This window comes from Nannospalax galili, unplaced genomic scaffold, assembly GCF_000622305.1.
Source record: "Nannospalax galili isolate Female #2095 unplaced genomic scaffold, S.galili_v1.0 scaffold788, whole genome shotgun sequence".
Classification (NCBI taxonomy): Eukaryota; Metazoa; Chordata; class Mammalia; order Rodentia; family Spalacidae; genus Nannospalax; species Nannospalax galili.
Window position 1 is genome coordinate 1,497,795 of NW_008359996.1, and position 14,763 is coordinate 1,512,557.

At 50.9% G+C, this 14,763-nt stretch overlaps 3 protein-coding genes across 4 annotated transcripts in view; 2 read left to right on the forward strand and 1 right to left on the reverse strand.

Moving 5' to 3' along the window:
• Positions 1–5,631: 5,631 nt before the first annotated feature.
• On the forward strand, positions 5,632–9,125 carry Septin1 (septin 1). Of its 2 annotated transcripts, XM_008823857.3 has the most exons (11): positions 5,632–5,664; positions 5,841–5,931; positions 6,027–6,113; positions 6,294–6,417; positions 6,941–7,075; positions 7,164–7,281; positions 7,605–7,706; positions 7,822–7,921; positions 8,132–8,297; positions 8,564–8,654; positions 8,758–9,125. In XM_008823857.3, the coding sequence occupies exons 1-11, from the start codon at positions 5,662–5,664 to the stop codon at positions 8,842–8,844; spliced, it is 1,104 nt and encodes a 367-aa protein (XP_008822079.1). In that variant the 5' UTR covers positions 5,632–5,661; the 3' UTR covers positions 8,845–9,125. The 2 variants fall into 2 exon arrangements, with proteins under 2 accessions (XP_008822079.1, XP_017651265.1); XM_017795776.2 differs by lacking the exon at positions 8,564–8,654 and having other exon boundaries at positions 5,633–5,664; positions 8,683–9,125.
• A 158-nt stretch (positions 9,126–9,283) lies between these two features.
• Mylpf (myosin light chain, phosphorylatable, fast skeletal muscle) lies at positions 9,284–12,009 on the reverse strand. The gene is made up of 7 exons (XM_008823858.2): positions 11,854–12,009; positions 10,651–10,743; positions 10,359–10,434; positions 10,079–10,183; positions 9,909–9,987; positions 9,572–9,620; positions 9,284–9,488 (listed from the first exon to the last, which is right to left on the reverse strand). Exons 1-7 carry the CDS (start codon positions 11,854–11,856, stop codon positions 9,384–9,386), a joined length of 510 nt encoding a protein of 169 aa, XP_008822080.1. The 5' UTR covers positions 11,857–12,009; the 3' UTR covers positions 9,284–9,383.
• Positions 12,010–14,577: 2,568 nt separating this feature from the next.
• Tbc1d10b (TBC1 domain family member 10B) overlaps positions 14,578–14,763 on the forward strand; it is a 12,786-nt gene continuing 12,600 nt past the window's right edge. The window contains exon 1 of the mRNA XM_008823979.1: positions 14,578–14,748. Within this exon, the coding sequence (XP_008822201.1) occupies positions 14,578–14,748 (171 nt within the window). The remainder of the gene's footprint in view (positions 14,749–14,763) is intronic.

Here is a 14,763-nt window from a genome sequence, read left to right on the forward strand (position 1 = left end):
GTTATAGAAAAAAATATATATAACAATATGGCATTTCTGTAACATTCCTTTAAAATAATGTCTTCGTTTATATACCAAATATTAATAACAACGATAGAAACAAAGAAATCAACCTCTTAGAAATCTGAATTTCATGATCCTTGTAGGATGGGATTGAACCCGGGTCTTCTGCAAGAACAACCAGTGCTCTTAACCACTGAGCCATCTCTCCAGCCCCTATTTTTATTTTTTACTTTTTTGGTCTTTTTGAGATAGGGTCTCCCTGTAGCCCCAGCTGGCCTAGAACTCTTTATGTAGACCAGGCTGGCTTCGAACTCACAGAGATCGCCTGCCTCTGCCTCCCAAGTGCAGGGATTAAAGGCATGTGCCAGCACGCCCGACTTTTTTATTTTATGTATATGAGTGTTATGCCTGCATGTGTGTAAGTGCATCCATGCTATGTTTTTTCTGTGGAGGACAGAAGAGGGCATTGGATCCTCTAGAACTGAAGTTATAGATAGTTGTTAGCCACCATGTGGGTGCTGGGATTTGAACTCTGGCACTCTGCAAGAACAATCAGTGCTCTTAACCCACCGAACCATCTCTCCAGCCCCCTTTATTTATTTTACACTGTTTATTTTGAGATGGGTCTTGCCATGCAGCTTAGGCTGGCCTGGAACTTGAAGTTCTCTTCCTTCAGAATCCCAAGTGCTGGGATTACACACAAATACAACAATGATATAGCCTTTTCTTTTTTTCCCCTCCCTTCCCCCCTGTTGGGGAACCCTGCTGTTAGGGTTGCAGTTTCTCCATGTCGGGATAGCCCTGAGAGGCTCAGCGCCTGATGGAGAGACTCCCCTTTTCAGCAGGGCGCCTCCTGCTCTCTTCCTGGCTCACCTTGAAGTGCCGACAAACACAGATGCCTTATCTGAAACATGACCTCTGGCATAGAAACTACCAGGTTTTTTTTATATGATAATCAGGCACTGACTGACAGTCTGGAAGATAGACACCCACTGCCACATGTAAATAAAGCATACTATGAGCACCTATCAACTGAGGCAGAAGATAGGAGCCCGCTGCCACATGTAAATAAAGCATACTATGAGCACCTATCAACTGAGGCTTTTGCTACTGCCTCCACACTATAAATTCTCTAGTTTTACCACTAATAAACGGAGCTGTATCACTGAATCTGCCTGGAGCTTAGCTGTATCACTGCCTGGAGTGTGTGTCACTGCTGTTTCACTGCGCCTGGGACCAGCCTGTGATCAGTTTCCCCGGAAGAGCTGTCTTCCGTCAGCACCCACTGGCCTTCTGACCCCGTTCGCCGCTTCTGCTCTCCCTGCCCTCATGGAACCGGTGGCCAACGACCCACAAGCAAAGGGAGAGCCTCCCGCAGCCGCCCCAAGCCTCCCACAGCTCACACAGAGCCCGCCTGCCCGCCATGGAGAGAGAGAGAGAGACCCGCCCTGCACCCGCCTTCCTTCCCAATATTGGGGGTAGAATCCAGGGTTTCATGCTAAGGAAGTGCTGTAGCATTGAGTCATACTAACGCCCCATAGGGCTGTTCCGCCTGATAAGAAATAGGAGAGGAAGGGCTGTGGTGGTCTGTGGAAGGCATAATTAGTTCTTCCTTTGCTTATATCCAAGTACTGTTTCTCTGGGTACTTTTAGGATAAATGCTAAGTCATGCTCAAGGCTCTCTCTCTCTCTCTCCTGCCATCATAACTTAATTCACCCTGTCTGGATCCTCAGAGGTTAATACAGAAAAGCAGTTGGCAGATTGAAGCCCCACCATACTGCTGAGCTTGGTACTTATTAAAATAATAAGTACCGTTTCCAGTGAGCTCATCTCATCCCCTAGGCACTGTTCTGAGAACTGGATGTGTGTGCGGTAGCCAGCATGCCACCATCCTCATTATGTCTTTATGAAGGGAATTATCAATGGAGCCATTGGCCAGACAAAGAAATGGAGTCACCAAGAAGTTATAGTAAGATGCCCAACGTCACACAGCCCTGAATGACCACGTCTCAATAATCACATGGCATTGCATGCACATGGTACACTTATATACATGTAGGCAAAACACTCATACACATGAAATAAAAATTATATTTCATTTTTAAATAAAAATTTTAAATCCATGTAAGCTGGACGTGGTGGCACACTCCTATAATTCCAGCACTTGGGAGGCAGAGGCAGGCAGATCTCTGTGAGTTCAAGGACAGTCTACATAGTGAGTTCCACCCCAGCTAGGTCTACAAGGAGACCCTGTCTCGAAAAGACCAGGAAAAAAAAAATCATCCATGTAGAACTGATGAGCTGAATGTGTGTTGTTTGCATCTGATCCCATTTAACAGATGAGAAGAAAGGCTCAGAGAAGAGATTTTCTTTCCTCTTCCTCCTTCCTTTTTTACAAATTTATTTATTTTGTCTTTTGAGACGGGGTCTTCCTGTAGTCCCAGCTGGTCTGGAACTCACAATGGAGACCAGGCTGGCCTCGATCTCACAGAGATCCTCCTGCCTCTGTTTCCCAAGTGCTGGGATTAAAAGTGTGTCACCACACCCAGCTTTTTTTGTGTGTCGAATTGGGAATTGAACCCAGGTCCTCACCAATACTAAGAAAGAAACCTACCATTATCCAGGTGTGGTGGCCCACATCTATATAATCCCAGCACTCCGGAGGCCTAAGCAGGAAGGCAACTCCACTACTGAACTGTACCTACCAGCCTGAGAAGTGATTTTTCTAAGGTTACATAAGAGGACCAGTGCTAGAAATGTGGTTGAAACAAAAGACTAAGGTATACATAACAGGGTCTGTCACTGAACCGGAAGTTAGCTTGACACCCTGACCCCCAGCTGGTCAGTGAGCACTCAGGATCCACCAGCCTCCACCCTGGTTCTGGGGTTAAAAGCATGCACAGCCATGCCCAGATTTTTAATAAGTAAAATCAAAAGGAATAGAGAAGGCAGGCTAGATGGCACAGGCCAGTAATCCTAGCACTGAGAGGATGAGACAGGAGGATGGAAAGTTCTAGGCTAGCTGAGGCTACATAAGGAGACTGTCTCAACAAACAAACAAACAAACAAACAAAGGTATAGAGAAAGAAAATGGGGTTAGAGCAGAGAAGTGGGCAGGATCCAGATCAAGCAGGGCCTTGTAGATTGTAAGACTAGTATTAAAGGTTCAGAGAGGTTAATTCACAGGCCCAAAGTCATCCAGCTCAAATGTTAAAGAGGAAGTTTATATATTATAACTGTTTGGATCTAAAGCCCATGTTGTAGAAAACCCAGAATGGTCTCAATAACATGCTGAAATCTGTGCACTTCATTTTACCTTGAGGAAACTGGGGTTCAGAGAGGTCAAATGACTTGACTAAGGTCACACAGCAACTCATTGGTAGATCGAGACTTTAGGGGGTTCTTTCTGACCCCAAAGAAAGAATGTTTTTGCATGTTCTGCATCATTCTGGCCTTTCTTTTGCTGAACTTCATTTACCCATTCGTTTGTGTGCTCGTACACCGAGCAGACCAACTGTAATGAGGCACCCAGGATTTAGAAATTAGGAACACATGGTCCCTGTCCCCAGAGTTCAGCCAGGCATAGGACACAGGCAGATAAGCAAATTTTGGTGTGCAGGGGCCTGAGGAAGGTGCTGGGCAGTCTAAAGGAGAAGGGATGTGCCAGGGCAGTTGAGGAAGCTTTCATTTTGAGGTACAGTCCTTGAGTCAAACCCTTGAAAGATGAAGAGGTTACTTGGTGCAGAAACAGGAAATGCTCAGTGGAAGGGTGCTTGCCTGGCATGTACCAGGGGTCCATCTCCAGCACTGCCATGGTTGGGGACAGGAACTCAAAGTGGGCAGACAGCCAAGGATGTCTGGGCAAGTGAGAGGGATGAGCAGGCCAAGTGGACCAATCTTTGCCTGCCAGGCTAGAATACAGACTTGATTCTGATGTTACTGGGGAGCCCCTGAAGGGTTTGAACAGGGGGTTCCCTGGCTAGGATTCGGAAAGTCTTTCTTATAGTTGTGATCAAAGACCTGGAGTCCTCTAAAGAATCCAAGATACAAGTTAATCTCAGGCAGAGGCAGACAGATCTCTGTAAGTTCAAGGCCAGCACCAGCCTGGTCTATCTATATAGCCAGTTCCAGGTCAGCTGAGGTTTACAGGAAGACCCTGTCTCAAAAAGACCAAAAAAAAAAAAAAAAAAAAAAAAAACAGTAGCAAGCAACTGTAATCTTAGCACAAGAGGCAAGGTGGATCAGGAGCTCAAGGTCATTCTAGACTACAAAGTGAGTTTCAGGTCAGCCTGGGCTACATGAGACCTGGTCTTATTAAAAAAAAAAAAAAGAATACATTAGGTAACTGAGGTGTAGTGGCGCAGGCCTGTAATCCTAGCATTCAGGAGGTTGAGGCAAGCTAGCCTGCTATATAGTGAGACCCTGTCTCAAACAAACAAAAAACCCCAAAAACGGGCTGGAGAGATGGCTCAGCAGTTAAGAGCACTGACTGCTCTTGCAGAGGACCTGGATTCTATTCCCAGCACCCACATGGTGACTATGAACTGTCCTTAACTCCAGTTCCAGGAGAATCCGAAGCCCTCTTCTGACCTCCTTGGCACTGCATGACACGGGTGCACTCAAATACATGCAGGCAATACACCCATACATATAAAATAATAAAGAAAATATTTTAAATAAAAACAAAACAAAAACAAAAACCCAGGGCTGGAGAGATGGTTCAGTGATTAAGACCACTGGCTGTTCTTGGACCTTGGTTCAAATCCCAGCACCCACATGGGGCTAACAACTGTCTGTAACTCCAGTTCAAGGGGAGCCAATGCCCTCTTGTGTACTCCCTGGGCACTGTATGACACAGGTGCACTTACATACATGTAGGCATAACACTCATAAACATAAAATAAAAATAAATAAAAAATTTAAAACATTTGGGGCTGGAAAGATGGCTCAGTGGTTAAGAACACTGGTTGTTCTTGCAGAGGACCTGGGTTCAAATCCCAACACCCACATGGCTGCTGTCTGTAACTCCAGTCCCAGGGGATCTGACAGCCTCTTCTGACCTCCACAGGCACTGCAGGACACGGGTCCACTTACCTACACACAGGCAATACATGCATACACATAAAATAAAAATAATAAATATTTTTTAAAATTTTTAAAGAGAGAAAATATAGTAGGAGATGGGGTGTAGTTGGGATGCAGCTTGACATACCCAAGGCTTCAGGTTTAGTCCTAGCATCCCCAAAAGAGCTATACTGGGAAACCGATGGCCCCTTCCACCTGCAGTCTTATGGCTTTTGGTTCACCCAGACTGGAAACATTTTTTTTTAATCATCCTGATCAATTCTTTGTCAGACTTGTTAAGGACAGCTTGCTTCCTTTCTGTTCATACCCCATCTTCCTCCTCGGGGATGGGGCCACTTTGAAGCTTGGTATACAGGCATGTGGAGAAGGCAGGGTGGAAGCTGAATTAGGGCGAGGAGAAAAGGGATGCAGGAGATACGAACCCTCCTAGCTTTCTCACCTTTCTGGCCTGTGCCAGTTTGAGCATCTCGGCTTCCGGCACTGCCCACTCCCCCTTGTTTGAAGCATTCCACTTCCTGCCCCACTAGAGGAAGTGGGGAGCAATACCAGGTGCAGCAACAACCAACAGAGCCATGGTGAGTCCTTTGGCCCAGAAATCTAGACATCTGGGCCCCAGCCCTCTTCCTGAGGGTCCCCAAATCAAGGTGGACTTACCGTACACTGACTCCCTTAGCCTTTTGGCTCAGGTGGTACTAGGGCCCTATTTGCCACATCCAGGAGCCTTATACTGTCCCTCCTCTTACCTCCACAGGACAAGGAATATGTGGGTTTTGCTGCCCTCCCCAACCAGCTGCACCGCAAGTCTGTCAAGAAGGGGTTTGACTTCACACTCATGGTGGCAGGTCTGGGGGTTCTGGAGAGGGACTTGGGGGTGGAGATGTCCTCAGGAGATCCTGGTTGTTTCCTCATCTGACCTGTAGGCCTGCCCTGTGCACAGGGGAATCAGGTCTGGGGAAATCCACCCTCATCAACAGCCTGTTCCTCACCAACCTCTACGAGGATCGACAGATGCCAGATGCCAGTGGTAGGCGCCCCCTCCCCCTTGTCCCACAGCCCTATCTTCTCTTTGTAGTGCCCTGCTCTTCCTGTATCCTTAGGCTGCATTCTTTTCCTTTCTATGAATAAGTATGGGCAGCTGTGATACTGGGCAAAGGAACAAGTCCTGCCTTGGAGCCCTGTAGAACTAGCTTCTCTGTCCCCACAGCTCGCTTGACACAGACTCTGACCATCGAGCGAAGAGGTGTGGAGATTGAGGAGGGAGGTATCAAGGTGAAGCTGACCTTGGTGGACACGCCTGGCTTTGGGGATTCTGTGGACTGTTCAGACTGGTGAGGAGGGGAAGGGACAGGAGCTAAGCCTCTACTCCGCTATGGAAGATGAGGGTCAGTTACAGGACTGGTTTGGTCTAAACCCTTGACCCAAAAGGAGGCACCTGTTTCTGGAAACAATCTGGCCCAAAGTGTCTAGTGTTTCTTCTTTTGAGACAAGATATCTCTATGTAGCTCAGGGACCTCAAATTTACTATGTAGCTCCAGCTGGCCTCAAACTCACACCCCTCCTGCTGGGATTACAGGCATGTGCCATGCCAGGCTTATTTAGTGCTTTGTTATTGTGTTTTTTGAGACGGTCTTACACTAACCCAGGCTGACCTGGAACTCATTATGTAGCCCAGGCTGTCCTCAAATGTGGCAATCCTCCTGCCCCCTGAGTGCTGGGATTACAGGTGTGGAGCCACCACAGTGCTTGAAGTCTCACTATGCCCTCGCCAGTTGCCCAGGTGTCTTTGCCCTAGCTATCTTCACCTGCCCCTACCCTGCACTCTCAGACCACACTTATTTCCTCACACCCCAGTTGGCTGCCTGTAGTTCACTTCATCGAGGAGCAGTTTGAGCAGTATCTCAGGGATGAAAGTGGCCTGAACAGGAAGAACATCCAGGACTCCCGAGTCCACTGCTGCCTCTATTTCATCTCACCCTTCGGCAGAGGGTCTGGAGGACACCCTGGAGGTTGGGTGACTGGGGCAGCTGGGGAAGACTGTATTCTGCAGCTCCACCCTGACCAGTCCCTGCTATAGGCTCCGGCCCCTAGATGTGGCCTTCCTCCGGGCAGTACATGAGAAAGTCAACATCATCCCTGTCATTGGCAAAGCAGATGCTCTGAATCCTAAGGAAACTCAGGTGCTCAAACAGAAGGTATGGGCATGACCTCTGACCTTTAGCACTAAGTGAAACCAAAGACCAAACCTTATCTCAGGTTTCACTGCTGGAAACCATCTGGGATGATCCAGGAAGTTTCGGGAAGTATTGCCTGCCACAAGTAACCATGTCCCCAAGGCTCCCAGAAGGATGCCTGGAGCTACATGCTTGGCTAGGGCCTGTCTGGGGGAAGTGGGATGGGCACCATGACCCCTAACATCTCTCTGGTCCCATGGTAATGTTGACTCCTGCCCCACTGTCTCGGGCCATGCAAAGTCTGTTGGTCACTCCTCAGTGTTTCTCCCTCTGCCTTCTCTGAGATCCGGGACCAGCTGAAGGAGGAGGAGATCAACATCTACCAGTTCCCGGAATGTGACTCTGACGAAGATGAAGAATTCAAGAAGCAGGATGAGGAGATGAAGGTGTGACCGATGGAGGGGAAAGGGCAGAGAAACAGGAAGTGGAGGTGGAGATGAAAGCCAGAAAGACGTTTCTGCCCAGGAGGGGAAAACGTTGACTCCTGACCCCTGCCTCTAGGGAAGCATCCCTTTTGCAGTCGTTGGTTCATGCGAGGTGGTGAGGGATGGTGGAACCCGACTAGTGAGGGGACGCCGCTACTCCTGGGGTACCGTGGAGGGTAAGGCCAGGCACGCGTTGAGGCTAGCAGGGAGCCTAGGGTGCACCCTGAATGTGAAGCTGGGGCGGGCTCTGGTCCTGGGAGTTCCTTGAAGCCACAAGCAGGGTCTTTGGGATGTTACCCACTGCTCCTCCGCTGGAACAGCAGTACTCCCAGGAAAAGGGTCCAGAGGGTGGGGTTGGACACTAGGCTACCTGGTCCGCCCTCTAGTGGAGAACCCGCATCACTGCGATTTCCTGAACCTGAGACGGATGCTGGTGCAGACACACCTTCAGGACTTGAAAGAGGTGACTCATGATCTGCTCTACGAGGGCTACCGGGCTCGCTGCTTACAGAGTCTGGCTCGACCTGGAGCTCGGGATCGAGCCAGCCGCAGGTGAGGGCCGGCCGACTATTTTGGTGCTTCCGTGGGCCACCCTTTGGGCAGGCTTCGGGGATCGGACCTGCTCCTACCCGACCCTGCTTCTCAGGTCCCTCCTCCAACCATGCCTCCGGTTCAGTGTTTCTCCATCCACTTAGTCTCTGCCCCTAGCCTCGTGGACGTGGCACCGCCTCCTAGACGCTAAATTCACCCCAAGTCTTGACCCTCCACTTCGGACCCCGCCCCTGATTATTCTTGTCCCCGTTCCCGCTGCCCGCTAGCAAGCTTTCCCGCCAGAGTGCCACAGAAATCCCCCTGCCCATGCTGCCCCTGGCCGAGACGGAGAAGTTGATACGCGAGAAGGACGAGGAGGTGAGCGAGCACGTCTCTTCCCCTCTAGCCAGCACTCCAGGTCCTCTTCTCGGCCTCTCGCAGGCCTTGTCGGTCCCACTGTCTGCAATCTTACCCCGCACAGCTGCGCCGCATGCAGGAGATGCTGGAGAAGATGCAAGCCCAGATGCAGCAGAGCCAGGCTCAGGGCGAGCAGACGGACGCTCTCTGAGGTAGCAGCAGCTGCCCAGCAAGGCGTCGGCTCCACCTTCAATCCGTGTCCTGTCCAATCCCTGGGCTCTAGACTGTCCTGAGACCCAAGCGGGTAGGCCGGCCCTTGCGCTTGCTTTGTGCAGATTCTCCTGCTAAGCGGTCCACTCCTCTCCCGAAGTTTGTATCCCTCCCTGACTCCCTCGGCCCGCCCAAACTCTACGTGTCCCGTCCAATCCCTGACCGCTCCTTCCCACCTTCCAGAGTCCCCGGTTCATTCAAGCTCTGCCTTTAATAAAATACGGCTTCTCTGGGACGCTGGAGTCTTCTTCCAAGAGCTGCTCCCCCGCACCCCACCTCCCACTCGCCCAGGGCCTCCTTTGCTAGCCACGCCCTTCCTTCTTTCCGGGCGGTTTTACAGCCCCACCTGAGTTCTTCCCACAGAAACGTACAGAAGTCGCTGCCTATAAGAAACAAAGACCAGTTGAATTTTATTGGGGGTGGGGTGAGAGCTGAATTGGCTAGAACTCTAGCTAGGTCTCCTGCGCCTAAGAGGGTACCCTATTCCTGGTCCTTGGCGTCACCGTGCGTGATGACGTAGCAGATGTTCTTGTAGTCTACGTTGCCGCCCACATCTGGGGGAAAGGCTGCCCACATGTTCTTGATCTGGGGGAAGAGGAGAATCTAAGACTGGTCCTTGCACTCCCTCTCCCACAGCCCCCTCGCCTCCCAGCCCCTCCCTTACTCACCTCCTCCTGGGAGAAGCGGTCACACTGCGTGGTAAGCAGTTCTTCCAGGCTGGGAAGGTGAGAGACATTCAGGAAAGTGAGATTGTGTTCCTCCTTCCTGTCTGTGCCCTCTCACATGTCCCTGTTGTCACTAACCCCGCATTCTTCCCAGAAAACCAAGATGGCTCTTATTAGTCTTAGTGGTCTCCCAAACACTTGCACCTTCCCTTGTCTTTGTCCCCTTATTCACTGTAAAAAATCTTTTGTCACTCAGTCCCTTCTCCCTCATTCTGGCAACCTCTAATCCTTTGCAGAACTTAAGGAGACTTGTGTGGAGCAGCTGGAGGGGAACACTCACAACTGCTTCTTGATGGTACCCTTCCCCTCAGGGTCCAGGACCTTGAAGGCTCCGGTGATCACATCCTCAGGGTCAGCACCTGAAGGGGTCAGAGGGTTCATAAGTCCAGATGGTCCCTGAAGGTGTGGGAAAAGGCAACTTGGGGCTTGAACCCCAAACATTTCACTCACCCTTGAGCTTTTCCCCAAACATGGTCAGGAAGACAGTGAAGTTGATGGGTCCGCTGGCTTCCTTCATCATGGCATCCAGCTCCTCATTCTTCACATTGAGGCGGCCTGGATGGGGGTGGTTCAGAAGCAAGGGCTTGAGCTGGGACCCGGGAGCCACAGCTGTGCTTCCTATAAACTTATCCCACTCATTTCTCAGCTGGGTAGACTGAGGCCCAAAGCCACTGAATTCCCCTCAGACTCTACAACTTTCAATGTTTATGAATTGGAGTGGGGCACTCACCCATGGCTGCGAAGGTGTCCCGAAGGTCCTCCTTGTCAATAATGCCATCCCGGTTCTGGTCAATTACGGTAAAAGCCTGTGGAAGAACAGATGGGGTCCGTGAGGAACTCCACTGCTTCAGCATTCCTGCCCCAGGCAGATCAGATTCTGGCCCTCAGCCAGCTGTCCCCTTTCACTCCATATAGGGAGGGGAAGAATTCTAGGCCCTCCTCCTCCCCTCAACAGGTGCACATTCCAGGGAGGAGGGGGAGCAGTGGTGTCTTTCCTTAGCCTTCTGTCTCCCTTCACTCACCTCCTTGAACTCCTGGATCTGAGTCTGGTCAAACATGGAGAAGACGTTGGAGCTGCCTTCTGCTGCTGCCCTTCTCTTGGCCTTCTTGGGTGCCTGTGAGGGTATGGGTTGAGCAAGGGGTCCATAGGCCAGTTCCTACCTCTCCTGGGAGCAATGAATTAGACTCAGGTTCTTTTTTCTTTTTTTTCAAGATAGGGTTTCCTGTCACCCAGCTGGCCTCAAACTTACTACTTTGCTGAGGATGACCTTGAACTTCTGATCCCCTCTTCTCCAACGCATCTCCACCTCCCAAGTGTAATTACCAGGATTATCTGCTTGCACTGCCACACCCAATTTTATTTGGGTGCTTGTGCATACCAGGCAAGCACTCGTTGCTACATTCTCAGGTCTTTTTTTTTTTGTCTTTTTTGAGACAGGGTCTCCCTGTAGCCCTGTCTGATCTGGAACTTGCTTTGTAGACCAGGCTGGCCTCGATCTCTCAAATCCATCTACCTCTGCCTCCCAAGAGTGCTGGGATTACAGGCATGCACCACCACACCCAGCACTTTTTTTTTTTTTTTTTTTTTTTTTTGCATTTTGAAACAAGGTTTCACTATGTTGCCCAGGCTGGTCTTGAACTTCTGGGCTGAAGTGATCCTCATCCTTGAAAGGAGCTGGAATTATAGACCTACACCTCCATGCGTGGTCAGATTGAGAGCTTTTCGTCCCTTCTAAAGTAATTCTTCCTCTCCTTGGAAGCTCTCGGCTTAAGGGGGCTTGTTTGGGTTGCATCTCTAATTCCTACCTGTAGCTCCTGAGTCACTCTACCCTGCCCAACAAGTACTTTCTCAGTACCCTCAGCTGCCTTCTAGGAGCCTCATACTTGCTGCACTGATCCACTCATTTACTCTGAACCTCTGCTTTCTCTTTGTAAAACAAGAAGAACTGGAATCATCTGACTGGTCAGAGGACTTCAGAAAGATGGAGTACAGAAAGAGTTGGATCGGACTTTGAACAGGTCTAGCCCCCTGTGATTATCTGAGCAGTATCCCTGACTGAGTCCTTCACCCCATCACTCTATCTGCTCCCCATTGGTGATGTCAAGAAAGAGAGGATTTGTATTTTCCCATTTGTTGAACTGGGAAGCAGCTAAATTGTTTGAAGGGAGAGGCTGCCCTGAGGCTAGGGGATCTATCTGGACAGCAGGTGGGGATTCTCACTCACCATGTCTTAGATCTCCTGGAGGCAAGGCAGTGGCTCCAGCTGGAAACAGGCAGAGAATAAGCCTGGGGCAGTCCCTCTGGGGTTATATAGTCCTGTCCCAGGGAGCCCTTGACATACCAGGGTAACCTTAGCCTTTCAGGTACCCACCCCAGATACCAAAATAGCCCAGTTAAGGGGCCTCTCCTTTCTTGGAGGCCCGGAGCAGCTGGAGCCCAGAAGGGAGGGAGGAGGGAGTGGGTTTGGGGATGTAAGTCTCTTTGGGACCTAGGCAGGAAGGGATGGTCTCCCAAAAGAGGACTGGAATATGCCAGTATTCAGAGGGGCCCAAGCTAATGGGATAATTATGGGAGAGATGAACCAGACCCCTGAACCCCTGAGTAGAATGACCTGAGCTCTAAACTCAGTAAGCATTTATCAAGGACCTTCACTGTCCTGGGGTTTCTAGGTACACTCTGTCAAATAAGCAAACAAACAAAAATTCAAGCAGAGGGCCAAGGAAGTAAGTGAAGGCTTAGGGGCAGACAAACTAGGCAGAAGGCACACCATAGACAAAGGCCAGGACAGGGAAAGATCAGATGTTAGGGTTGCCAGAATTGTGATGGGGCTGGAGCAGTGGATGAAAAGGGTTGATGATCAGATACTGTGTGAGCAGGGGAGGGGGGGTTCCAACGAGAGGCAGAGACCCTGAGGAATTTGGAAAGGTTGAAGCAGGAGAGGTCCAGTATGAGTGGAGCTTGGGCTTCAGAAGGGAAGAGGCAAAGATACCAAGAAAGAAGCTGCCACCTTCTAGGTAGTGGGTTAGCCAGTGGCTTCTCCTTTCTGGGCAAGGACCAACTTTGTGCCTTTGAGGTACCCTCTCTTGGCCCTTCTGGCCTCGGTGCCCCATTCCCCTCTATGCAGTGGAAGTCTAGGGAAAAAGTGGCAGCAGAAGCCCCAGGGTTGGCAATGGCACCCATCTGCTCTCTTTAGGACCCAATGTCCTGAAGGTGTTTCTTCCCTTCCCCCTCCTCTAGCCCATGCCAATCCCACTAAGACATTTTCTTTTCTGGGCACTGAGGCCTAGCCACCTGTTGTCTCTAAGAAGAGAGAAGGAGCCACCCTAAACTTAGCAGCTGCCCTTGGCCTCCTGCACTGGCCCCTCCCTGCCTCCTTTGGCAGTTGTTTTGCCTTATATGGTTACCCACGGGGTCTAGGCCAGGGAGGACCCCACTTATTAATGGGTTCTGGGAGGTGAGGAGGATTCCAGACAAGGGAATGGGGAGAATGCTCAAATGGAAGTTGGGGAAGTTGAGGCAATCAGACAGTGAATAGATAATCACAGGATCTGGGGCTGAGTTGGGAGTAGGGGAGTGAGCTGACCAGGCTGAGGCGCCTTAGAACTCAGAATCCAAAGGTAAAATGGGATGTTGAGAGTGAGATTTCACTAGAATTCGAAGGTGGTGGATGGTGTATGGAGTTTGAGGCCCTCTAATCCTGGGGCTCAAAAGAATGGGGAACAAAGAGAGGAGGAAGTTGGAAGGCTGGAGTTCTAAGGACAACCTTGAGGGCTCATGAAATTGAGGTTTAGGTTAATAGATAATGAGGAGCACAAAAGAGATGTGGCAACGAGGAATAAACTTGGTCCCTGAAGCCTTCAAGAACAGGGATATAGATAGAGTTCATGTCATCTGGGAATTCGTGGATTTGGGTTCCGAGATCCCCCAGTACACTGAAGTAGCACTCAGAGAGATAAGGTCTGAGGAACCGCAGCCTGGGTTCTGGGGAGGAACTCAGTTATAGATGGGAACCTAAGAGAGGAATCTGGTTTGAGATTCCTGTCTGAAATGGGGGAGAATCCAGAGAGATGAGTCATTTAGAGAATTTGGAGGCTCTGACTGAAGTCGAGTTAGAGGCAGCGAGGTCGAGTACTGGATGAGGGCGCTGGATTTGTGGTGGGGCTCAGGAGCTGAATGAATGGGGCCCTTCGGAGGACCTCAGGAAGGGCTGCTCGGCACTCTTATTGGTTAGGAGCTGCATTGGTGCCCCCAGCCCCTTCTCCGCGCTGTCCCTAACTGTCACCACCTCTCGCGCTTGTCTCCGGTTGTCACCAACTTGTCTCCTGAGTTGGCAATGCCTGCTGGCAGCATCCCTGCCCCTCCGATGCTACTATTTGCTGACAGTGTTGTCCTTTTGCAAAGTGGAGAAAGACAATTATTGGCTGATAAGCGAGCTAATCACAAGTTTAGCCCGCCCCTCTCTGGTTGTCATTTCTTCCTGACCATCTTGGGAAACCTAAGAATTCCTCAGCTCTTTCTATTGACTGACGATGCTGTCATCGCACAAATTGACAGGGCTGTCTGTCAGTTTGGCCGCCTAGCCCCCTTTTCGTTGGTTCCCTTTTTGCCGTTTCTACTGGCTAGAAGGTTGCTAGGCTCGGCCTCCTCCTGCACAGCACCTGCCTCATTCCCCGCCCTTCCGCGGTCGTTCACTCCTCAGCTATGCTTATTGGCCAGGAGGCTCAGGCTCCCTCTTTTCTATTGGCTGCTTTCCTCATGCCATCTCCGCCTCCTTCATTTCCTCTTACCAGACAACCCGCCCTCGTCCAGCCTCCAACCCCACCCACCCTTCCATCGATTGGCAGGAACCCAGTTTCCTCTCTGCCGTAATTTGTCCAAATCCTCTGTACCCGGCGGGAGGGAAAAGGGGCGCGATGGGCCTTCCCGCGCGCAGGCGCACTGCGCCGAGATGCTGGCGTTCCGCGGCCCCGCAGCGATTGCGCAGGCGCGAAGTCGGCAGCCGGCCCTCGCAGGAGGGAAGGGGCGGCGGCGCGAGCTGGGTGACTGCGGGCGACCCCGCGCGTCTCCCGGACCCCTGCCCCGCCTCCTTGCTCCCGCGGCCGCCCCTCAGGCTGCCCGCGTCGCCCCGCCCCCG

Bases quoted from the DNA above. Each gene is read 5' to 3' on its own strand.
- Mylpf (XM_008823858.2), bottom strand. The intron at 10,435-10,650 runs GTGAGTGAAGGG...GTTCTTCCACAG, and splicing joins AGATCCAGGAGTTCAAGGAG to GCTTTTACCGTAATTGACCA. The intron at 9,489-9,571 runs GTGAGTAAGGGA...CTCTTCCCCCAG, and splicing joins ACCGCTTCTCCCAGGAGGAG to ATCAAGAACATGTGGGCAGC.
- Septin1 (XM_017795776.2), top strand. The intron at 6,418-6,940 runs GTGAGGAGGGGA...CTCACACCCCAG, and splicing joins TCTGTGGACTGTTCAGACTG to TTGGCTGCCTGTAGTTCACT. The intron at 7,282-7,604 runs GTATGGGCATGA...GCCTTCTCTGAG, and splicing joins CTCAGGTGCTCAAACAGAAG to ATCCGGGACCAGCTGAAGGA.